This window comes from Nyctereutes procyonoides, unplaced genomic scaffold (assembly GCF_905146905.1).
Source record: "Nyctereutes procyonoides isolate TBG_1078 unplaced genomic scaffold, NYPRO_anot_genome, whole genome shotgun sequence".
Classification (NCBI taxonomy): Eukaryota; Metazoa; Chordata; class Mammalia; order Carnivora; family Canidae; genus Nyctereutes; species Nyctereutes procyonoides.
Genome location: NW_026575146.1, coordinates 65,537,475 through 65,562,016, shown reverse-complemented (window position 1 = coordinate 65,562,016; position 24,542 = coordinate 65,537,475). Strand labels below are relative to the sequence as shown.

The following is a 24,542-nucleotide window of genomic DNA, read 5'->3' as shown; positions in this document are numbered from 1 at the left end:
CCACGTCGGGCTCCCGGTGCATGGAGCCTGCTTCTCCCTCTGCCTGTGTCTCTGCCTCTCTCTCTCTCTGTGTTACTATCATAAATAATTAAAAACAAAACAAAACAAAACAAAAAAAAAAAAACAAAGGGAAGCTGGAGCGGAAGGGCAGCGGGCTTCAGGCTTTGGCACCAGAGACTGAAGGAGAGGGGAGGCCTTACAAATGCAGAGCAATCCTGCAGCAGCTTCCTGTATCCCTGGGCAAGTCTGTGCAAGCATTTGTTCACAGTCCCACTCCAGGATGAGAGTTGGGGTCTCGTGGCCTTGCTCAAGGGGGAAACTCTAGTCAGGAACTCAGCTGGGCACCTACATCTACTAGTGTTTCTTCAGCTTATTAACCAGAAGGACTCCACTCTGTGTTGTTCATTTTTATCATCTGTCCAGCCATTCCAGATTAGAGCAGGAGAGATGCCTTGAGGAGAAAAGGTGGGGATGACAGTTCTGATAATTTAAAAGTTGGATTGAGAAACAACTTAATGGCACTGTTGAAAAGTGATAAGGCTAAATCCAGAAGTTGAGCGAGTGTGTGTGTGGAGGGGAGATTCTAGGAAAAAAGTTAAATGTGGTCAAAATCCACAACTCAGATCAGAGTTGAATCTCAATTGTTAGAGTAGGAAGTCAATAGATAATGGGGTACCTGGGTGATGGGCATTAAGGAGAGCACGTGATGTTATGAGTGCTGGCTGTCATATGCAAGTGTTGCTTGTCTGAAATGTCTTGCATTTCAGTTAGTTGTTCATCAGGACACAAGTACAGAAGTCAGGCTGATTTGTATTCAACTTCTTTAAAAAAAAAGGCAAAATGGAGGTAAAGTATATTCTATACAATCAGAAATAAGTATGTCGGGATCCCTGGGTGGCGCAGCGGTTTAGCGCCTGCCTTTGGCCCAGGGTGCGATCCTGGAGACCCGGGATCGAATCCCACGTCAGGCTCCCGGTGCATGGAGCCTGCTTCTCCCTCTGCCTGTGTCTCTGCCTCTCTCTCTCTCTGTGTGTGACTATCATAAATAAATAAAAATTAAAAACAAAACAAAAAAAACACTACATTAAAAAAAAAAAGAAATAAGTATGTCAAGTAGTCTATAATTCACACAAAGCTGAACGTGGAAAACAAAAGTGCTCTTACTCATACATTTAAAAAGACTTTATGTAAAACCTGCGTTAGAAGATACCCAGTAGTTACTGAGGACAGCACAGAGATGATATATAAAAAATATTTTGGGGGATTATCTTATGCTTTGTTGAAAAAAAAATTCAGGTTATTTTTTGAAAAATTACTTAGGAAGAGATACAAAGGAAATCTACAGAAAAAGACAATGATATCCATCAAGCACATTTTAATACTCATTCACTATGAATTTCTTTCTCACTTAAAATTATTTTCTGCATCACCCAATTTCCATAGGCAAGGCTTCTTCACATTCATATCAAAACCAATGCTGACATTTATTATTTTGGTTTCACTCTCCTTTTGGCATCTTTATGTTTCTTCCGACAGTCCTATAAAAATATCAAGCCTTTGTTAAAAATAAATGTGAATCACTTTCAAGGTGTTCAGTAGCTATAAAAATAAAATTTAGGTTATTCAATGTTAGAATTATGTAAACCACTATGGGAGTGCTCACTTTGAATGAACAAAGAGTATTCAAACTTTCTAAATGTCTGCCATGGAAACTATTTGTCTTTCAAAAATCTCGTGATTTACTGATACTTAAGTGTGGCTGAGCTTGGGTCCCTAAGTTGGCTGTTCTGCAGGCTGCTAACCTGCACCAGGTGTGTCGTGACCTAAACAGTGCCCCTCCGTGCGCTGGAACTGAGCATTTAAGTCATGGTCTCAGGTGCTACCCTTTGTGTCTGAAACATTACACTAGGCAAATACTAACAAAATAGCACATTTTAGGAGACAATCAATACAGAGATAGTTACTCACCATTCTCAAGTTGTTTGTTCTAGTCTCCCAAGAATTCCTGCTAATATTACTTCCCACTCCTCTCCAGAATAAATCAGAACCTACAAGCAGGAGATTAATGCCTTTAAAATGGATGATACACTAGCGCTGGCATTATCAAGGGCTTCAATTCTAGTTAACACCATTCCCCCCCTAATTTGTTAATTTTAAGAATATATATCCATTTTTTTACAAAATGAAAATATAGAGGGACACCAGGATGGCTCAGTGGTTGAGCATCTGCCTTCGGCTCAGGGCATGATTCTGGGGTCCTGAGATCAAGTCCTGCATCAGGCTCCCTATGGGGAGTCTGTTTCTCCCTCTGCCTATGTCTCTGCCTCTCTCATGAATAAAAAAAATAAAATCAAAATCAAAAGAAGAACCAAAATGAAAATATAGAACTTCTAGGATTTTACTGTTTATGTATTACTATTATGTATCTTGGTTTCTGTTTGTGCTAGGCTTTAAGAAAAGAATTCACCAAGAGCCTGAACTTTCAGGGTCCTAAAAACAGTTTTGCAGGTCTGGAATCTAAGCAAGTTCCCATAACAAAGAAGCCCTTATTGATGATAATTGATGGGGGAACAGAGGACTAGCTGAGGACAAAGCACAAGTCCCAGGCAGCACATAGACAAATCCTTGAAACAGGCAGAGGGACATTCCTCTATGGACTCCACTGTCTTGATGTTAATACTTTGCTGAGGGCAGAAGGCAATCTTAGCCCGACCCCCAGGATCCTGTTAGTCTACTTTAACTATACTAACTACTTTAACTACTTTAACTATAAAGGAGTATAAAAACTCCTTTATAAATTTCCTTTATCTCTAACCTCCCAAGATACATGTTGGTGATCGTCCCCAAGCAGATGGCCCACCCATATACATCCGAAAGGTCTCATGACTCAGGTTTTATTAGACGGAGGTAAGTGACCTCTTCCTAACAATAGCTATCCTGCCTCAAGGTCCTGGAAACCTGGCTTCCAAAATCCTACGAGTATGCTATTTCCAAACCCCTCCCAACTCCCAGGTATATAATTAGCCACCCCTCACAGGCCCAGGGCAGCAGCTCTTCCTGCCCATGGGTCCTGTCCCCATATTTAATAAGACCACCATTTCATATCAGACATCTCAAGAATTCTTTCTTGGTCGCCAACTCTGTACTTCACCCCACTAAACCTTACCTATATTCCAAAATTTCATCAATAACAAACGAGGGAGGGAGGTGTGAGTGGGAGCTTTCAGTATTCCAGGGCTTAACAAGTCCATCAGCATCAGCCTAACAGGGACCGCTAAACCACACGGCATTGCAAAGGGTCACAATTTTTGCCAAATGCTTCTTTCCTGGATGTGTGTTTCTGTACTGGAATGTGTAGTGGTGAGAGCTGTACTGTTTCCTGTTTTATACCATTTAATGGAGAAATGGACTTACCACCAAGTCTTTCATCATTCTTAGAAAAAAAGAAAAATCTAGTGCTCTCTTTTTCAGGTAATGATACTTCTCTGAAGCAAGAGGAGAGAGAGAGACAGATACTGGTTAGTTTATTTCAGTATTTCAGATGAAATGTTTCCACTGCAAATATAAGTGAACCATTCCTTAAATAGATCTCCTATTTGCTCATTTTGGTTTAAAGTGACTCTGCCTTGTCTCCATTCAGGATTCCTCTCTTGTATCTGAAACTTTGGTAACAAGGACTGTTTGAAGTCCCACACTGGTTGCGACGGTCTCATCCCATTATTGCTACCCCCCAACCAGCCAGTGTTTCCTGTGGGATGGCTCTGGGGTCCTCCTTCCAGACCAGGGACTTCATACCCCCCAATCCAGTGCTACCCAGTTTGAAGGAAGAGGAAACATGCTTCCCATCACAAAAAGGCTGGAGAACTCTAAAGGAGCCAAGAAGGAAATTACGTTGTCTTGTGGATCCTTCCATCAGCAGGTCTGAGGCTTTCTGCAGAAAGAAACTGCTTACCTGGACTTCCTGCCTTCTGTTTCTTCAGCAACATCCTCCTCTCCAGAGCTGCTGTCTTGGAAACGAGAGGCTCCCTGCCAGACAACCTTCCCGGTTTTCACTGCCTCGGCTCTGTAGGTGTCTGTGTTGTCATGGCAACAGAAGGGGACAGGGCTGTAGCCACACAGACTCATTTGGTCACTTTCACCATGCACATATGCACATATATCTGTAAGTGTCCAGGATCTTTTTTTTTTTTTTTTTTTAGTGTCCAGGATCTTAACCATTAATTTAAAATAGGTAGCATCTTTTTAGATTTTTAAGTACAAATTGAGAGAAGGTGTCCTATTTTTTGGCATTGCCAGGGTGATCTGATAAGGAATATGATAATACTATAAAAAGACATAAAAACCAAAGGTTTATAAACGGGCAACATAATTTAAAAGAAGGAACCCAGAGTAGCACTTGTGCTAGCAAGAGAAGCTTAAAATAGAGCGCAATACAGTGAATGCAGGTTTCCCTCCTGTATTCATCACTGAGGAAAGGAATGTATGTTTAGACTTTCTGGAGCTGCTGAAAGTTGTGCACAGTGCCCCAGGTTCCCCAAGCACCAAAGTCATACCTCCTAGGTCACGGAGGGGTCTCATCGCTCATTCCAAGGCCAGTTTCTCACACCTGGCTCTCGGCTGCAGGAATTACCGTCAATATCACAGCAGCTCCACTCAAGAGTTTGCAACTGACCCTGGTCCTTAAACGGACAACATGGGCCAGAGCATGCTGTCAACAGAGCATACGGTGACTGTACCACCGTATCTTATTTACAACTAATTTTGAAAAACAGGACCACTGTACCTCCTGTTGGAGGAGCACAGAACTGACATGAAGTACTGAGTGCTGATCTTCACATACACTGTGTGTATGTTAGCATGTACTCTTCTGGAGTTTACAGTGAACTTCCAGGAACGCTCTTTCCACTGTGAACACCAGAGGAGGAACAGTGGTCTCTCTTACCAGGGGAGACTGTCCCTAAGTAACAGGCATTGCTAACTTTGGCTCATGTTGGCCTTTACAGGTAACTTTCTGAAATGGAATGCAAAATTGTATGTTTGTTGTTTTCTTCAGATTCTGGCCCACTTCCATGGAGAATGTCTGAAACAACTGGCATATGGATGACAAAGTAGATCCGTCTAGAGCCAAGGAGTGCGTTTCCTCCGTTCTCTACCAGATGGCACTGGCTTCCCACAGGTCCTTGGCTTTTCTAACTGCACGTAAGGCATGAAGCTATTTAGATGAAGGGCTTACTATATACTCTTGGGGATTGTTTCTACTCAGAAGAAGGCAGGCTGCACGTCACTCTCTGGCTTCCCTTGGGGTCACACTGAGCTCCTGCTATGTTGTTTTTGGCCATATGACACCGAATCTTATATTGTTCATCTGATGGAAGAAAAAAATTCCTCCCTCTGCTAATGTTGCACCATTACACTTAACGTAGAATCAATCACGTTCAAGCTGCCTGAAGGGAAAGTGTTAAAAAAAAATTAAAAAGTACCTTCTTTTACATCTTTAACATCTGAATCGAAAAAGGAGAAGGTGAAGCTGCTAGGCTGCTCAGCCCCAGTCGTCAGAGTGGTGGGGTTATGGACTTCCACTTTCTCACCATCACAAGTCTCATTAGAGGGTGTGTTGTCTGTTGTTTCACTGGAAACTTTTGTAGCTTGAAATATTTCTTTTAAGTCCGCAGCAATGCTATAATACATCTCCTTAGACACCTCAGGCAGCTTCTCGGCCTCCTCCCTTTGCTTCCTCCGTTTTGCTTTACTGCAGTGACATTTACAGACACATCACAAATAGACCATCAGTTGCCAGAAATTACAAGAACACTTTGGAAAACAAATCTCATTCTTTCAACAACCAAGAGGATTCACATATAAGACTCTATTCATAAAAGCAGAAACTGACCAATAAGCTTTTAATACACAAAACTATGCTAAGCAACTCCAAACATTATACACAAATCATATCATCCTATCCTCTGCACTACATTCCAGAAATCACACCTGAGATATTAGCTTTAAGCAACAAAATCACTTAACTGCAACATGCCTGTTACCTGACTACAAAACAAACATGCTTAAACCGTTAACTTCTAAGTTCTAAAATGCTGTTTTACAAAATTGGTGTAAAAAGACTGTCATAATTAAATTTTAAAAATGAATTATAAACATGCTAAGTCTATCTTGATATGAAATGCTGATGTTACTATATTCCTGCTCTGCATTTATTTTCTTTGATCTCAGACAAAACCTTACATAGCTGTTTCCAACATTGAGTTTTGAGCTATTAAAAGATTAAAATCCGGGCAGCCTGGGTGGCTCAGCAGTTTAGCACTGCCTTCAGCCCAGGGCCTGATCCTGGAGAGCTGGGATCGAGTCCCACGTCAGGCTCCCTGCATGAAGCCTGATAACCTCTGCCTGTGTCTCTGCCTGTCTTTCATGAATAAAATCTTAAAAAAAAAATTAAAATCCTTTTTCCTATTATAGGCCACTCCACATATCATGAATAATACTGGGCCAAAATTCTAACTGTATTACCTAGAATAGTAAGTGAACAAGATGTCCTAAATGTTTATCTTATTGGGAGAGACTATCATGGAAAGAAATTATTTTTTTTAAAAAAAGATTTTACTTATTTATTCATGAGAGACACAGAGAGAGAGAGGCAGAGACACAGGGAGAGGGAGAAACAGGCTCCATGCAGGAAGCCCGACCTGGGACTTGATCCCGGATCTCCAGGATCACACCCTGGCTGAAGGCGGCGCTAAACTGCTGAGCTACCCGGGCTGCCCTGGAAAGAAATTTTTAATACTTCATTTAAAACACCATCCTGCTAGGATATAAGACAGAGATGCCCATGAAACTGAGTTCTGTGAAAAATGGTGTACTTTAGGCAGTTCCATGAGATTATCCTTGAACTACTATGTGGTGGTTTTAAAAGTGGTCCGAAGACCCTTTGATCCTTTTTCCTTAAGATGTAGAATTCCGCCATTCCCTAGCGTGGGCTGGGCTTCATGGACCTTGAGGAATGCAATGAGGCAGATGTGAAGGGTGTGTGACTACTGAGGGTCACAGAAGGCACCACAGCATTCTTGTGCTCTCCCCTGCACATCGCCGGCTTTGGGGGGAGCCAGCTGCCATGCTGGAAGAACACGCAAGTGCCCACACGTAAGGCAAGCACCTGAGGCCTCCAGCCAACAGACATGTGGGTGGGTCATCCTGCAGGAAGTCTTCTGAGAGCGTGAGCCACAACTACCCAGTGAAGCACCCCTAAATTCCTGACCCACAGAAAATAGGACCTAAAAGGACACTGAGGTAAATGCTGTTGGAACCCAGATGGAAGGGATCCTTGCTCTGCTACGGCACAAAGCTGGACAGCACTGTGTTGCCTCCATTAAAGGAGAACTTGGGAAATGCCTACAAATAGGGAATGAGCTAGGAAGACGTCTGGGAGGGTCTGAAGGTATCTGCTGGTTTCTTCTTGCTGCCTGTGGTACAAAGTGGGCAGACAGTGAAACTAAAGACTTTCTTACAGGAGCTTGGACCTCATGGTTTGGAAGACCCCTAATTTCTAGAAGGCAAATGACATGAAATTTTACTTAAATTTAAATTAAAATTTACTTAAATGGCCTCTAAGCAAAGATCCAATCTAAGACACAGGAAAACATGGTCTAAAGCAGGTGCTGGCAAACTATGCCCAAGAACCAGATCCAGGCTGCTGCCTAATTATATGTGGACTGCAGATTAAGAATATCTTTTATGCTTTGAAATGGCTGGAAAAATAAAAACATGATTTTGTGACATGGATAGATTATGTGAGTGTAAACGTGTCTGGCTAATACTTTTATTAGAACACAGCCTCCTTCACTTTGCTTCTGATCAGCTGTGGCCATTTCCCACTCATGAAGGCAGAGCAGAGTCACCACAACAGACAATATGCTTTCTGTCTGATCTGTAACAGAGAAATCTATAGACCCAAGTCTAAATAGAAAGGAAATTCCTTTGTTAAGACCCTCGTCATAGCTCAAAAACCTCAACCATCTGACCAATAAAACTCCTAAAGACTTTACAGGTGGCGTCTCAGCAGAAGCCCACAGTAAAACAGCTTCTCTCAGAAATGATTGGTGGCTGTGGTTTCTGCCTCATGAGAGTAAACCTCAAGAAGATTCACAGGAGGCCCTCCAATAGTTTAAGAGAAATAGGTTAGCGGAAACACCAGCTTGGATCGACAGGTATAAAGGCATTCTACAGTGATGAGGCTTTTGGATTCCCACATTTCTACAAGCAAAGAGCAGGCTGAGAAAAATCACTAAGTCACCAACACATGCCACCATTCACTAAAACAAAAGGATGATTCAGAAGGCAGAGTCAAGAACCACAGAGAATTATTACCAGGCCTGTGGTTCTAGCCAAAAACTGCCCACACTTCCCAGTCTGGACCTTAGAGTTGCTGTGGGCCAGTGACCCCCATGCCTCCTGCTTCCCTCAGGTGAACAGCGGGGCTGACAGCAACCATCCTGAGCCTGTGCCACCAATGTGTGTTTGTGGAGGGAAAGGTGACTTGTCCCTGTAAGCTCACAGTCCTCTTGTCTCTCATCAGAAGAGCTGTACTAAAGGAGCCATGACCATTGGGCCTCATCTGCCTCTAGATCTGATTTGGATGAGAGGACCCCAGACTGTGAACAGATACTGTACAAGTGAGGCTTCTGGGGCCTCCAGGGAGGGGTGAGTGTATCCTGCATGTGGCAAGAATGTATACACAATCTGTGGCCAATGGACAGATTATGGCAGTTTCAAGTATGTCCACAAATTCCTCATTACTCCTCCCCTTAAGAGGTGTAGTTTCCAAGCCCCCCACCCCCATCACAGTATATGGGCTGGGGTTGGTGACTTGTTTCAAGAAAACTGAATAGGGCTGATTGTCAGTGACTTAAGACTGAAGGCTATGGCCTCCTCCTTCTCTTTGGGTCATCTGCCCTGGGAGACACCAATCCCAAACAGCCTTCACTTAGTTCTCCGAATGGCAGCATTCACTGTAAATACAATGCAGCCAACAGAACTAAAAGGTTACTATCAATACATTACGGTTAACTCAACTCAAGCCTTGTTCTCACTTTCCCATTTTCTTCACCAAATGTCTTTTTTATTCCAGGTTCTAACTCAGGATACCGCATGGCCCTTAGTGATTTTAATGGTAGGAAAATAAAGGCACTAAACCAGGCAGAGTAGTGGTTGCTCCATGTATTTGCAGTTTTTAACAAACTGATAGTGTGACAGCAAATGCGCAGGAAACAGCAGCTCTATCACACTATAGCAGAGTAGGCGACTGAATCGCTGCCCCCAGAAAGATATGTCCAGGCCCTAATTTCTAAAACCTGTGAATATTCCCTTATTTGGAAAAAAGATCTTTGTAGAGTTATTAAGTACCTCACAAAGAGATTTTCCAGGATTATCCCTAAGTGCAATCACAAGTGTCCCCACAATAGACACAAATATGAAAGACACAGAACAGGAGGCCATGGCAGCCACAATGAAGGGATGCGATGGACTACTGGCGGTCAGTGGAGGCCAGGAGTGAGGTGGGACACAGATATTTGCCCCCGGCCTCCTAAGAGAACACAGTTCTTCTAAGACCCTTGATCTCAGGCTCCTAGTCTCCAGAAATGCGAGAAGATACCTTCTGTGGTTTTCAGCAAGTCTATGGTGATGTGTTACCACAGACAAGAGACAGTAATACAAGATGGGGACACCACACGGGCCCAGGAACATGTGTCACTTATATGCATGAGATCCCTTTGTTTAAAGGGAAAGACCTTTTCCGCCATGACAATAGTTTCACTCTAACTTTTCCCTCCCTGGTCCTAAACTAGATACGATGCGGACCAATGCGTGGAGATGGGTTACTGTCTATTTCTCTCCTTGTCTGAAATGAGATTAGTTTCTATGATCCTGCTACAGAGAGAAGTACCTGATTTACCTTTCCTTTGGTTTATCATTGCTCTTCCTCTCGTAAGTGGAGTGGTCATGCCTTGTTGGATCATAACGTATGACGTCCCTGTGTACGTAACGGACATGAATAAGTTGGCAGAGAGAAATCAGAACATAATGCAAAAAATTAATAGCAAATTATAATTCAACATTGGAACAATTCCAGTTTTTGAGCAAGACAAAACCACACACTCAAAGAAGAGTATCAGAATCTTATCAGAGGGATCCCTGGGTGGCGCAGCGGTTTGGCGCCTGCCTTTGACCCAGGGCGCGATCCTGGAGACCCGGGATCGAATCCCACGTCGGGCTCCCTGTGCATGGAGCCTGCTTCTCCCTCTGCCTGTGTCTCTGCCTCTCTCTCTCTCTCTCTCTGTGTGTGTGACTATCATAAATAAATAAAAATTTATAAAAAAAAAAAAAAAAAAAAAGAATCTTATCAGAAAGCCATATCTTAAGTTACCTAGTTTGGAGTTTCTCTGAATCTTTTTTTAACATTGAAAATTATTTCACACATACTAAAATACAGATAAAGCTGGATTTGCATAAAATATTTTATATTTTAAATTAATTAAATTAAAATTACTTAATTATAAAATATAATTAAACAAATTAAATTTAATTATATTTTAAGTATTTTAGTAGTGAAAACAGGGGGAAGTGAGTAAAAGTATAGAAAGGAAAAGTGGGGGTGCCTGGCTGGCTCAGTCTGTAATGCACATGACTCTTAATCTCCAGATAGTGAGTTTATGTTCCCTGTTGGGCCAAGAGCTTAAAGAAAAGCAAACAAAGCCCCCCCCAAAACAAAAAAAACCAGAGAAGTGATCACATGTTGGTGACTGGAGAAGCTGGTGTACCAGGGTTTTAATACACCAGTTTCTACAAATTTTGTGTTTAAAATTTTCTGTAATGAAAAGTTACATTTATATAGTTTTATAGTTAATATTGAAACCACTGCCCAGCTGCTTCACTTGAAAGCAATGCCGCTCTGACATCTAAACACAAAAATAAAGAAAAAATTTTAGTTTCTTGAAGTGAGCCACTGGGTCAACGATAAGTATATTTTTGAGGGTCTGATACATTTTGCCAACTGCCCTCCCTAGGATGTTAAAATGGCCTCATTTTTTTTTTAATGGCCTAGTTTTAAACTGAGTTCAATTAGGCATTTATGTCCAAGGAAAATAGGGTGTAACAGACAAGAACATAAACCACACCTAAATTTCTTGGCAGCTACTGATCCTTTGTGCATAGAGTTGCTCAAGGTGGTGTGCAAAACACTCTGCACGACGTTCAGGGCTTTGAGCTTCTCTGCAGCAAGCTCCTCTTCCCCGGCTGTTTTCTTCTCATTTACCTCTTAGAGGGAAAGGGACATTTAGTAATCTCTTGGCAAACAACTTGAGGAGCCTCAATCATCAATTATCAAGTATCAAACATGGGCAAAGCACGTTCAGACAGGAGAAAAATCCAAACCTATTTTTCCTAAGCTCCCCAACCCCATGACCCTCCAGTGCCACAGGGAATCCAGAAGTCACATGACCAACAAATGAAAAGTCCCATTTCCACCTGTAATTATGAAAACAATCTGCATTTGATGGCTTTCAGTGACAAGTCAAAGTTTTTAAGGTAAAGATTGATAATGTAACATAGCAAGATGCCAATCACAAAACCATGGAGATTACAGACTCTGACTTTCTAACACTCTAAAAACCTATTTTATATTACATGTCAACTTAAAAATGAAAGATAGTGATGGATGGCAACTCTCCTAACACGTTGTGAGACAGTTCCTCGGCCTTTGATTCAGTAATAAATGCTGCAGGAAGAGCTATGTGTCCTACACACGCAGGGCATCATGGACCCAAACGCTGTTACACTGTTATCTTCAACGACAAGAAACGCAAACATCATACAAAAAACACAGCTAGTCTGGATTACAGACCAAAATACAGAGAAGCCTGGAAGATCCCTGAACTCACTGCAGAAGATAAGCAACTAAGTAGACACCTGAATAAAACACTAGTTTAAGTAAGTTCTCTATAGAAATCCCCCATGTGTCTAAGGATTCAAAGGAGGTAGACACTATGTTCACTTGCATCAAGAAATGCTTTATAAACCAGGTGTAGTCTAAGGCAGGAAAGAAAAGTGGATCCCTTGAGGGGGTGTCTGCCAGGTGTAGGAAACAAAATGAACACATACATTGAAGAAAATGCAGTGTTTACAGTGTATTAGGTTGAATCGTGCATGTGCTAATATGCGACAACTTTCACTTTGAAAAATGGCAATTTTCATTTTGACCTGTGTCACTTGCCTGCAGAAGAGTCACTGTGATTCACTAAAAATTAAGCCTGAAAAGTTGGGAGGGAATGAAATAAAAGGTCCTCTGACTGTGCTAAGGATGGATGTGCCACCAGCAGAAACAGGGGGGGGGTCTGAGCTGCTGGAGAGAGAACCACAGGTGGCTTGCATAGCATTACTGCGGGCAGGGACACCAGTGAGAAACGTCCATCAGGCGCTGGGAACAGAACAGTCTGGAGCAGAGGAGACCCACATGTGGAAACAACTCATGGACAAGGAGAGGCTGAAGCCACAGGGAACCTAAGGACCTCAGGAAGCATCTTAACCTAGAAGCAAAGGGTATGAGGAGGAAAATGAGGGGAGTTAGGCTGCAACAGGAGCAGGGGAAGAGAACATCTCAAAGTGGTCAATAGCAACAGAAGCCACAGGCAGGCTGCAGAGGTGGAAGCCTGTGGTAACGCCAGGGCACTTGACAAACCAGGCATCCACAGCTGTGAGGGAACACAGATCCAAGAGGCCAAAGCCCAGAAGGCAATCTCCAGTCACAGCACCCAAAGCAGGCTATTCCATGGCTCAAAAACACAAGTTGGTGTGGACCCTGGAAAAATTACTCTCTGAACCTTGGTTTTCAGAGATGTAGACTACATAGAATACTCACCTCAAAGAATCAGAGTGTGCATTTTCAATAAAAAGCCACCACTTCTGAATTACATGCACTTTATGCTTTAATTTCAAGTTTAGAATGAAAAAGATGGGAGTGGTAACTAGAAAGCTGGCAGGGTGGAAGGTCTGGGGACCCAAGACCTAACTGTGTTCCGGGAAGAAGGGCAGCACAAGCCTCATGGTTCCAGGTCTTGAGTGCAGTTTCTTGTCAACCACCTGACTTCACAGGGACCCCCAGCTCTGACATCAGGACTGTTGGGACAGTGAGATATTTACCTTCCTGCTCCTCTTCACTGTCACTCTCCAGAAATCGGGAGTCCATGCGGAATCTGTGGTCGGTGCCGAAGTGAGACTGCAAGTCCATGAGCTACACAGACACACAGACAGCTCAGCTGGGAGCCATGTTCCCATGACCATGCTCTTACACAAGACCCTGCACGTGCCCCTCCCACACCCCGGAGTCCCGGACAGCAGCTCTACCCGGGTGGACCCAGCGCACCACAAACGAGGACATGTTGCAGGTGGGATTATCTGGTCTTCACTAACCTTCTGCCCAGCTCTGCCCTCAAACTGAGGTTTAATTTGGAACCTGTGACTATCATCTTCGGATCCAGATTGTTCATCCTCGCTGCTATCAAACAGCCTCCCAGCTGCTCTGCTCATGGACTCCTGGAACAGAGATGCACATGGTGGACGTACACAGCAGTGCTCATTAACAACTGAGGCAATCTGCAATCTTCCTCTCTCGTTTAAGAAACAGTAACCCAGATGCATCTCCCAGGAAAGGGTAAATGGTTAGTATAGAAACTCCTAACTCAAGCACATTGGCATGGCCTCTTGGGTCACTAAGCGGGGAGCTCTGAGGACAGCTGGATTGGGGGTGGGGGGCACTGTCTACAGGGTTTCACTAGTAGTGATGCTGCCTGGCAGATTATGTGAGGGGAGATTCATATGGGGGAAAGTCTCCAAGGCCCCAGGTGTTGGTGCGAATGGTAGTCGGAGGTGCCCTGGGGGCTCAGGAGGACCTCATGTTGAATGTGGCTGTTGTGAGGAGGCCCTGGTAGCCAAGAGTGGTGGAATGCCCACAAGGATGTCCTCAGCTACCTACCTCTATGGGCTCCTCACCCAGATGGCTTTGCTCCTCTGTGTCACTGTCAGAGTCAAAAATGATGTGTGTTGGTTTGTTCTCTGGATGACCATCCTAGAGGAGTGGACAAAGGTATCAAACCATAAGACAGCCCCTGTCTCCTTTCCTGGCCAAGGCCCTGTCTCATTCCTTAGTGTGAATGCCACCACCCGCTTGTTTCCTAAGATGGAAAATTAAGACTTCTTGCCCAATTGGTTCTCAAGTTAGTTCCAAGTGTGGACCTTCCTGGTATCTTTTAAGTCTATTCCCACTGTCACTGCCTTGGTTCTGGCTCATGACCTCCCCTGTTGTTAGGGCCTGAACCATCTTTCCCAGGTCGAGCTGGCTACTGTTTTCTGTGAGGGACCAGAGAGAAAATATTTTGGGTTTTGTAGGCTACATATAATCCTGGTCTTATATTTTCTTCTTTAAAATGCTTTATAAACATAGAAAGCATTCTTGAATTGGAGGCTATACCACAACGGGCCCTGGGCTGGATGCCTATGAGCCGTAGTGTGTGGATTTCTGTTTCAATATACACACATGAATCTTCACCCCCTTCTTTCCACAGCCACAGAACAAAGTCCCACATCCAGAGCCTTCCCGCCACTTGCCCTGCTCTTCACTCCAGCATCCTCGTCCCTGTACATCTCAGTTACACTGACTGCAAACTCTTCTTTGTACAAACTGCCCCCGTCTTCCCCCGAATGTCTTTCCTCTCCTTTCCCACCCTTCTGCCTCCGTCAGCCAGTTCCCATAGATCCCTCTACCTTAGACTCTGTTCAGGCTGAGGGAGCCCCCCACCACTCCTCCCAGCTGACTTGCTGGGGTGCATGGGCACTCTTCTCTCTGGCTTCCATGGGCCCACAACACCATGAGCCAATGGGCCAGAGGCAGGGACCTCAATCCTCATTCCACAGGCCTAGCACTGTATGATGGCCAGGACTTCACAGACATGGTTGTTGAAAGAATGGGTAAAGTCAGCATAGAGAATCTTAGCAGAATATATATGTGAATTCTGACACATTAGGACGTGTCACAGAATTACACCAGTTACAGCTTCCAAAGGAAAAGAAATCACAAATAAAACTTTAAAATGTTTTCAGTGAACAGAATTCAATCTTGATTTCTCTGGTATAAAGATACAAGGTGACAAAAGCTTCTAACTCAAGGAACACAGTGTGAGAAGGGTGGGTGCTGGGATGGCTCCACAGGAAGGAAGGGTGGACTTGTGGTGCCCAGACCAGGAGCGCACTCACCAAGTCCGCCAGCGCATTATGAACCAGCTTCTTCCGCACTTCCTTAGCTTTCTGCCTTGCGTCCAAGGCTGCCAAACGCTTCTGATTGTCTTCAGCATGCTTCTCCTTAGCATCAACACTGGACCAACTGTTCACACCAAGAGGGAAGCTGGCACTGCTTTCCTGAGCGTCTCTTTTGGAAGAGTCCCCTGGTGCTTTCCCAGTCGCTGGCTGGCCACTCTGCCCGGAGCTCTCTCCAGCCTCCCTGGTCCTGTGGCAGCAGTCTTCATCAAAGCCTACCGTGGGGATCTTTGTACCAATACTTAAAGATCTCTCATCTTTTAATGGCAACAGACTAGAAATAGGATTTCTACGTCCCACTTCCAAACTGCTAGCAGACACCATCTTGTCATTCTGGCTCTTGAAAGCAGACTGTCTCTTTCGAGGCTGAGTTTGGTTTGGGTCATTTGTCCTCCTTGCATGTTGGAGAGGAGTTATTTTGCTTGATGAGCCATAGGCAGGTGGACACCCCTTCTCCACAGACATGCTGCTGGGACCAAGTTTCAAGGAATTCTGATCTGTATTTACATTGTCAGAGGCAACGTTCTCTTTTAAGGGTTTTCTTACTGATTCTTTTCCATAGAGACAGCCCACCCCCTTGAAAGCCTGGAATTTTGGCTTTAAGTTGTTTTCCTTTGATTTCTGTTTTTCACAAGTATTCTCTTCTCCTTCTAAAAGGGCAGCCACAATCTCCTCGGGACAGATACATGGCCGGGCTCTCTGCAGGCCACCTGGAGTCCTGTCAGCCTTGGCGGTGGTTTCCTGGCCACTGCTCTCAGGATCTTCTGGAGACTGAAGGTCACCACAAGCCAGCTGTTCCAGATCAGCTAATGTGAGCTGCACACGGAGGCAGTTTTTCATCATGGCGTCATCCTCCTCATCTCCGGAAGACTCAGAGAATTCTGACTCAGAATCTGCATCTTCCCTGCTGCTGCAGTGAAGTGTAACCCTAGCACCAACGGCTTGCTCTGGGTTAGTCTTTCTTTTTTGTGCTTTAACACAATGATCCGAAAGCTCACAGTTTCTTCTATTTTCCAAAGATGTTTTCTTGCATGCAGACCTTTCCATCTGTGAAAACTCTGTGTTTTTGATCTTACCAGCCTTTTTCTTTGCTGTGACAATCTCATCTGTATCTCCTGAATCATAGTTGCTTTCATTTCCTAGGACATTACCTTCCCCATCCTGGCAGGAGACGCCACTGATGCCTAACGCTGTTACAGAAGGCAGCTTTTGGACACCTGACTTGAAGTCCCCTCGTACGACTTCAAATGGCTCATCTGCAGAGTCACCCACTGAGGACCATGTGGTTTTCCCCAGGCTTTCCTCTCGAGCAATCACTAGTCTTATCTCCTCTTCAGAATCAGTATCGTCATCAGACATATGATCTCTGCTCCTGGCAGCTCCCATGCCAGAGGTCTGAACAAATACGTTTTTAAGTTTCTGACAGTGAGAAGCAGGGGCATGGGGTGACTGAGTAGTGATGGGTTTACAGGGCACTTCCTGTGCTGCCTCTTGCTGTGTGGGATGTGGACTCCTCCGGACCGTGTGGGGTCTGGGTCTCACAGCTGGAGATGCAGCAGGTGCCTCGTTCTTCTGCACTTTGACTCTCTTCTCGGGGGGACTGTGAACAGCACAGAACTCCCCTCGTTGCTTCTTATTCATAGGGTTATCCCCACCTTCCAGTTCCCAGGTGAGGCTGGAGACAGGGGTGGCATGTGTGACATCCTCTGCAATCTTCTTTAGGTTGTGGCAGTATTTCGATGGGTCATACTTCATGATGTTACCACAAGTCAAGGAATAAAACAGAAGCACCAGATTTTAGGAAAACCCATCACTGTGGTGAAATACAAGGAGGAGTCTGATCTTGAGCAGCTCCCTTACTTGGCCTGCCCTCCCTTTCTCATCAAGCAATATGGGCACTTCCCTGGGTGACCTCAGGTCTGTGAAACTGGCATGTCCAGAGTTGAAACCAAGCACCATCATGGTTCACCCGCAGGAAAAGCAAACTTGTTCAGGTTATATTCCAGGCACAGGGGCCACAAGCAGTTCTCTGTGAACCTGTACTGATACCATAAAGCAGAGCACAGGGGCATGAGCAGGGCACAGCTGGGTGTTGTACATCCTTCACTCCAACTGTGTTTGGCCATTCCTGCCTCCTCAGTACTGGCTCATTCTAGCTCTGATTCTCCCAGTTCAGTAACATCCATTCCATATTCTGGTCACTCTCCGCATTTTGTAGGTTTTTTTTTTTTTTTTTTAAAGATTTTATTTATTTATTCATGAGAGACACAGAGAGAGAGGCAGAGACACAGGCAGAGGGAGAAGCAGGCTCCATGCAGGGAGCCTGACGTGGGACTTGATCCCGGGTCTCCAGAGACACAGGCAAAGGGAAAAGTAGCCTCCATGCAGGGAGCCTGACGTGGGACTCGATCCCGGGTCTCCAGGATCCGGCCCTGGGCTGAAGGCGGCACTAAACTGCTAAGCCCCATTTTGTAGATATTTATTAGAAAGCTAGTAATTCTCTCCCAGGCCTGTTTTGTTGCTGACATTGTCCAGAAAAATTCTAGTTAACGTCAAAGTGTTGTGATGACAGCTAGCATTTGCTGATTTTCTAAAACATGAATAGGCAAGCATATGTCGCTTTGGGAGATCACTCCTAATGACAACTAAATTAGCCTTTGGTAACTACTGAAGGCACACCAAATATGTGAGATGTGCCAGGCGGTATCTCTTGTTGCCCAGCTTCACACTGTCCTTGAATGTCCTCCTCTTGCTGTTGGTAGCTGCTACACAGAGAAGGCTGAGAAGATGTCAGCTTTCCTTGACATTAGGGGCCCTGGCAGGGGAGCAGGAGAAGGTGTGGCCAGGCCTCCAGGGGCCCCAGGTAGCACAGCAGCTGTGAGTAATGAGGACATACCTCTGGTTCTCTGGGTGGTAGTGGTCTGCTGCAGTGGACATCGTGACCATCAGCTGCTTGCTCCTTCAGCACCTGTTTATCCCAGTTGTATATACCACATCCCCTCTGGAATACCTGGAGCTGCTTTTGCTTCCCTGACTGGCACACAAGGTTACAGCTCTATCCACAAGCCTGTGATGCTAGGAATTCAAGGTCCTGAACAATCTGACTTCATTTCCTCAAGGGAACAGGTATCCAAATTTGCGCATCCAGGGTACACATGACTTCAACTCACCATTCTCCTGCCCATCTATCTACATGTTCCTACCTACCACCTTCCCTCTGCCTGGTCTTCTTCCTATCACTTTCTGCTATGCAAACCATACCCCACCTCCTCCAATGCCTTCTTTCACTACAAGCCAAGCTGCCTCACCCTTCTATAGTACCGAAGGAATGGCCCTGAATCATGTCAAACAAGTTAACAGGTTCAAGTGCTTTGACAAGTGTCACTTATATCACTCACTAGTATAAAACCTCTTTACACTCTCACTTGCCTCTCATTATTTCACACTGGTAAGCAGGTAGGTCTTATCTTGCCTAGAGATGTAGAACATAAAAATTTAAGCATCTAAAATTTACTGACAAAAAAAATAAAATAAAATAAAATTTACTGACAGAGGCAGTGAAATTCTAATGGGATGAAGTGAACTTCTGTAAGTATCCGCTGCTGTGGTAAATAATAGTTACTTTGAAAGGTCAACTGAAAGGATATTTTACGCTTATGTTGATTCTTTAGGTGAAGGACAGGTAAGACTCTTCCAAATTTACTCACAACCCAATTCTAAAAGAAAAAAAAAAAGAATACATTTACTATGTATGTCAGAAATGGAAAAAAATAACTGCATTGCATAAACATAACTTTAAAAATCAAACTTGTAGTAAGTCATGATTACTGTTCGGTTTTGTCTTTGATGATGAAACATGAGTTTTCAAAAAGAGTGTATGAGTAAAGAAAAACAAGGACAAGTGGGGCAGCTATGAGTCCCATATAAATCATGTAGAACGCAACAAAAACACCAATCATTAAAAGTTGTAGCCTCACCACATATGTCCCTTGGGAGACCCACCTTCACTTGGATTTTGATTTCTTCCTGTAAGATGAGGGAGAACTGTGCTTATTGGAGACTTGTAAACACACTTTGAAAACCATAGAGCACTGCCTGGATTGTGCTTCAAAGCAAGGGAAAAAGCAACTGCTCTAGACACAGCACCCATGGTCACACAGACTGAGGACTCGGTTCCTGGGCTACTCAGGCTGCCAGTAGAGACTCACTTTGTGCCCTGGCACTTCTGTTCCTGGCACAGCTTTCATATGGAAATCCACCACTTTCATCTTTTCCAAAAAGCTGGTATTGCCTATTGTTGATTTCTCTTTCTTTGCTTTTGCTTCTTCTCTTTCTTGGGCCAATCTGAATAAATATAAATAAATAAAAGAGTTGAAAGCTAACCATGCTCTCAACAATGGTTTTTTTTGTTTTTTGTTTTTTTTTAAATCCTGTAAAGCTGTTTGACTTCATAGTGATTATTCAGGACCTTTCAATTTTCCCCTTCCATCCTCAATCGCTCCACTCTTTATGAGAAAGAGGTGCCTTTCAGAGCCCAGTCTGCTAAGTCCTGATTATTTCCACCTTCTAAATGGAAAGAATGTAGAATGCCATCTCAAGCTTCCAATTCAAACTCCCCCAACTTATTCAGGCCTGGGCAGCTACACTGACCATCCTCATGGGCTTCTTTGCCTCTGGTCTGTCTCCTTTATGTTCCACCTTCCAGAATGACAGAGTCATGTTTTTTTTTTTTTTTTTTAAAGATTTTATTTATTTATTCATGATAGTCACACAGAGAGAGACAGAGAGGCAGAGACACAGGCAGAGGGAGAAGCAGGCTCCATGCAGGGAGCCTGATATGGGATTCGATCCCGGGTCTCCAGGATTGCGCCCTGGGCCAAAGGCAGGTGCCAAACCGCTGCGCCACCCAGGGATCCCAGAGTCATGCTTTTTAAGCACACATGCCCAGATATTCCCAAGCAGCAGCACTACATGCTCACCCTGCTCAGAACCAGGGCTCTACCTCCTGCAGAGTAGGCACTGAATTGCTAATGGATAAAGTCCCATCACTACCCTGTTCACAGAGGCCCTGAGCTGAAAAGCCGTGTCAGATTCTCACCGTCCTTCAAACTATGCCTTCCGTAGTCTACTTCCCATTTCCTGGTCCTAGAACAACTTAATCAACTCTTCTGGTCACGCCAGCTATACATCCCTAAAACTGGTTCCTATTTGGAAAGTTCCCAAACCCACAGAGTCTCTCTCCTTGAGAATAGTATCTCTCAGGATCTTAATATGCTCTAATGGTTATTACAATACCTTATTTTTAAGTAACTTGCAAAATTAACCTTATGCCTCTCATACAGGGACTTCCTATTATCTTTGTGTCTTTGTATGATTGTATCATAAACAGCCAAAATCAACATAAGCGATTTGGTAGCGTCTACTAAAATTCTAAATGTACATAAGCCTATGATATAGCAACTCCCCTGTGGACATAAACCCAAAAACCCCTTGCACTATGTAAGACCATCCTCAAGGTTCATCTATTATGAGAAGTGGAAAAAATCTAAATGTCCATCATCAGAGGGGGACAACCAAGTACCCTGTGGTATAGTCTATTTTCTAAAACAGTGCTAAATCATTACAAAAAAGGGGGATCATCTACAGCCTCACAGAAGGTTGTGTTTACAAAGATGAAGTAGGTAAATATACCCTAAGTTGAAACATATGTTGGGGGCTCCTGGGTGGCTCAGTGAGTTAAGCATCTGACTTTGGCTCAGGTCGTGATCTCAAGGCCCTGGGATTGAGTCCCGAGTTGGGCTCCCTGCTCAGTGGGGAGTCTGCTCCTCTCTCTCTGTCTTCTGCTACCCTTACCTGTATATTCTGTGTCAAATGAATAAATAAAATCTCAAAAAAAAAAAAACCCAAAAAACAACATATGTAAACATACTGCATTTTTTTGTGCATCTGGGGTTGTAGAGAGTCACAGTTGAAAGGGATTTTAGGGCAGCCTGGGTGGCTCAGCGGTTTAGCGCCGCCTTCAGCCCAGGGTGTGATCCTGGAGACCTGGGATCAGTCCCATGTCGGGCTCCCTGCATGGAGCCTGCTTCTCCCTCTGCCTGTGTCTGTGCCTCTCTCTGTGTCTCTCATGAATAAATAAATCAAATCTTTTTTTTTTTTTAAAAAAAGGATTTTAGCTCTACTTATGTTTGAATGTTAAGATCGCAGTAACACACTACTTGATAGTTTCAAATCAATTATGTAAATGTATAAAACCACTTACAATATAATGAAATAGGGTTTAAATTCATGCAGAACAAATCTTACCTGTGCAAAAAACTTTCTTTTGCCAGTTGAATTTGTAGTGTTCCACCTTTCCATTTTGTTTTATTTAAAATAGACATACCTATAAAGCACAGAATTATTACCCAAATACACAGTGATGCAGAAATATATGGCAGCATGTGCCTTTTCTAATTAGCTAGTACCAAAAAAGCACACTTGTTTATCACAAAGAGGCACAGAAGAGATACAGCAAACACGACCAAGGGAGAAAAGGCCTAGATCCTGGTGTCAGCTGTGACCCACCAAGGAGTCCCTAAGTTCTCTATCAACCAGTGTTCCTGGAAGAACTGAATAAAGCAAACATGTAAAACATAGAGCGAAATTTATCATTCTTCCACAAAGATATGCTAGGAACCTCAGGTGAATGACATTTTTTTGACATTTCATCATTATCACTCCTACTAAAACTATAAAACATGAATTAATTTTAGAGAGTGAATCAGAAAATACTGAAATCCTGTAGAACTTCATTGTCTCACGCTAATTATTGCTATGTAACTTGCAAATAAATTAGCTGCAGATGACTAAACTGGGTTTCAACTGCTACGCCCCAAAAGCTGATTCTTATTACCTACCATCAACTTCATTAGTAATAACCACAAACAGAAGTTTCTATGTTTTCGGTACTACACTAAGCACAAATGTTTTACTCAATTTATACTTTACGGTCATGACATCAGCAGTATCTCTGTCACATTTCAGGTAAGTAAACTGGGGCTTCTAGGTTAAACAATTTGTCACAAGTCACATAGCAGAGCTGTTCTTAACCACCACTTATTTCTCACTAAGTAAGAGGATACATCAATTTTTTTTTTTTTTTTGCAAATGAGAACACAGAAGGCTGATGGCTTTCTCCATTAGCATGTTTTCTTTTCAGTGTCTTGACTTTGCAGCCTCTAATAAGTCGCACATATTACCAATAGAGATTTCATAATTTTAAGAATATGGTCTTACAAGGGCATGCTGTAAAGCCCCCCTAAGGATGATTAATGACAAGAATATGCTGCCTGAGAAATGAACACACCAGGAAAGGAAGAGATTGGCATAATATTCAATGTTTAACAGTTTCTATGAACATGTGTTCTCTTGTCTAAAATATCTGAGAATACCACGTTTGAGCAATGATCTGCCATGTGTCTGCTGCCGCCAAATGGGATGGACCTAAATCTGCTGAGTTGTAGGATGTTGGGATTCTCTTGACCATGGCTATTCCTCTGGATGTTTCTCAAGTGGTGGTTAAGGTTTAGATTTAGTACCAAAGTTATTCTAAGTTATACAGTGACATCAACTGACAAATAGAAAGAATAAAACAATCTTACTTACATTTGTTCAGGTTTTCTTCTGCCACTCTGATGTTGATATATGCAAAGACTTTCTGTGGGTTTCCTTAAAAAAAAAAAAAAGGATTAAACTTTTACCCACAGAACAATGTAAAAATGATTAAGTTTTTAACTTAGAACAATAACCTTTGGAATCTTACTTTTTCAAAGAAAAATCTTGTTTTTCATTGGATACAAAGATTGCATTTTTGTATGCACGTATCGAAATATTTCAAAAGAAAAAGAAGGGTTAAGCAGTTAAAATTTCAATTGTATGTTACAGTCTAACAGGACACCTGGTAAATATTAGAATTTTAGCTTTGTAAATGGAAAGCTGCATGTTTCAGAAAGCAGATGTTTTGCAATTTAGAATGCCTTTTGACTTCAGAAATGTAAACCTGGGCCAGTTCCACATTTTATATCACACCTTCGCAGCAGGGGCCTGTATACACACCACTCCGCCCTAGGGCTTCCCTACTCTATGACACTCCAGAGGGATTGAACAGGCCTTAAGGACCCACGAGGACGAGTTACCTTGGTCATCTCTCCGAGTGATCATCTCCACCTCGGAAACGTCCCCGAATCTGCTGAACCGGTCCCGTAGGTCCGCGGAGGTCACGTCCCGGCCGAGGCCGCCCACGAACAGGCGCTTTACCGCGTCGTCTGCCCTCATGTCCTGCAGGGAAAACACGTCTCCACCCACTCGGAACGGCCTCCTACTTCTTGTCACTTCCGCAGCGAACCCCCCAGCGCTCCTTTCCCCGCACCTCCAGATCACATGGGTCGCCGGGACCTGGGTCTCCCTCCGAATTTTATCCGGGGACACTCTGCTCAGGCCCTGAGTCCGTGTCCTGGGAACGCACTTCGTAACCGCAGTCGTACACCCGTGCAGAGGCGGACACACTTCCCGGCCACTGATGTGTGCAGCTGTCAGTGTTTTCCCTTCATTCGTTCGCGCACTTGGAGCGCAACCGGTGGAGACGAGACGTGGCCTGGGCACAGACCGGTGCTCCTCCGTCCGTGACGGGCACACGGGGGAGGCAGGTCCCGCGCGGCCACACCGCGGGCGTCTGCCCAGCGAGGCGAGGACAGGCCGTTTTTTCCACAGCTCGCGCGGCGGCGGCTCAGGTAGGGTGAACCCGCGCTGAAGCACACCGTGACCACCCACTCTGATCTCAGAGCCCGGCAGGCTGCACCGGGAAGGGTGCTGGAAAGCCCTTCTGGGGTTAGAGGGCACGGACCCTGCCCTCCCCCAGGACTGCCAGACCCCCACCGCACCACGCGCGACTACGAACAGCGCTCAGAGTCGCGCTAGAGCTCGGGGCGTGAGCTACCGCCCCCAGCTTTCCAGGGGCCTCCCCCCGCCCTTCCCTCCCAAAGACCCAGAGACGACCCCGCCGCCTCCCGCACCCCAAGTCCACTTCACCACCGCGCGGTCCGCGCCCCACGGTCTTCAGGTCCCTAACTTCTAGTCACGTGGCCCAATAGGCGCCGTCTGTCTTCCTTCCTCCCGGATTTCCAATCCAG

General features: G+C 44.3%; 1 protein-coding gene across 4 annotated transcripts; it reads right to left on the bottom strand.

The window, feature by feature from the left end:
* Positions 1-1,360: 1,360 nt before the first annotated feature.
* On the bottom strand, positions 1,361-24,308 carry NOL8 (nucleolar protein 8). 4 transcript variants are annotated; one of them, XM_055309618.1, is made up of 17 exons: positions 23,783-23,917; positions 23,550-23,691; positions 23,020-23,082; positions 21,679-21,757; positions 19,581-19,716; positions 19,020-19,088; positions 15,313-17,130; positions 14,036-14,128; positions 13,474-13,596; positions 13,204-13,294; positions 11,184-11,322; positions 9,962-10,039; positions 5,481-5,749; positions 3,953-4,073; positions 3,415-3,485; positions 1,969-2,048; positions 1,361-1,538 (listed from the first exon to the last, which is right to left on the bottom strand). In XM_055309618.1, exons 2-17 carry the CDS (start codon positions 23,686-23,688, stop codon positions 1,488-1,490), a joined length of 3,420 nt encoding a protein of 1,139 aa, XP_055165593.1. In that variant the 5' UTR covers positions 23,689-23,691; positions 23,783-23,917; the 3' UTR covers positions 1,361-1,487. The 4 variants fall into 4 exon arrangements, with proteins under 4 accessions (XP_055165593.1, XP_055165592.1, XP_055165595.1 ...); XM_055309617.1 differs by having other exon boundaries at positions 23,550-24,308; XM_055309620.1 differs by lacking the exons at positions 19,581-19,716; positions 23,783-23,917 and having other exon boundaries at positions 23,550-23,604.
* Between the last annotated feature and the right edge of the window lie 234 nt (positions 24,309-24,542).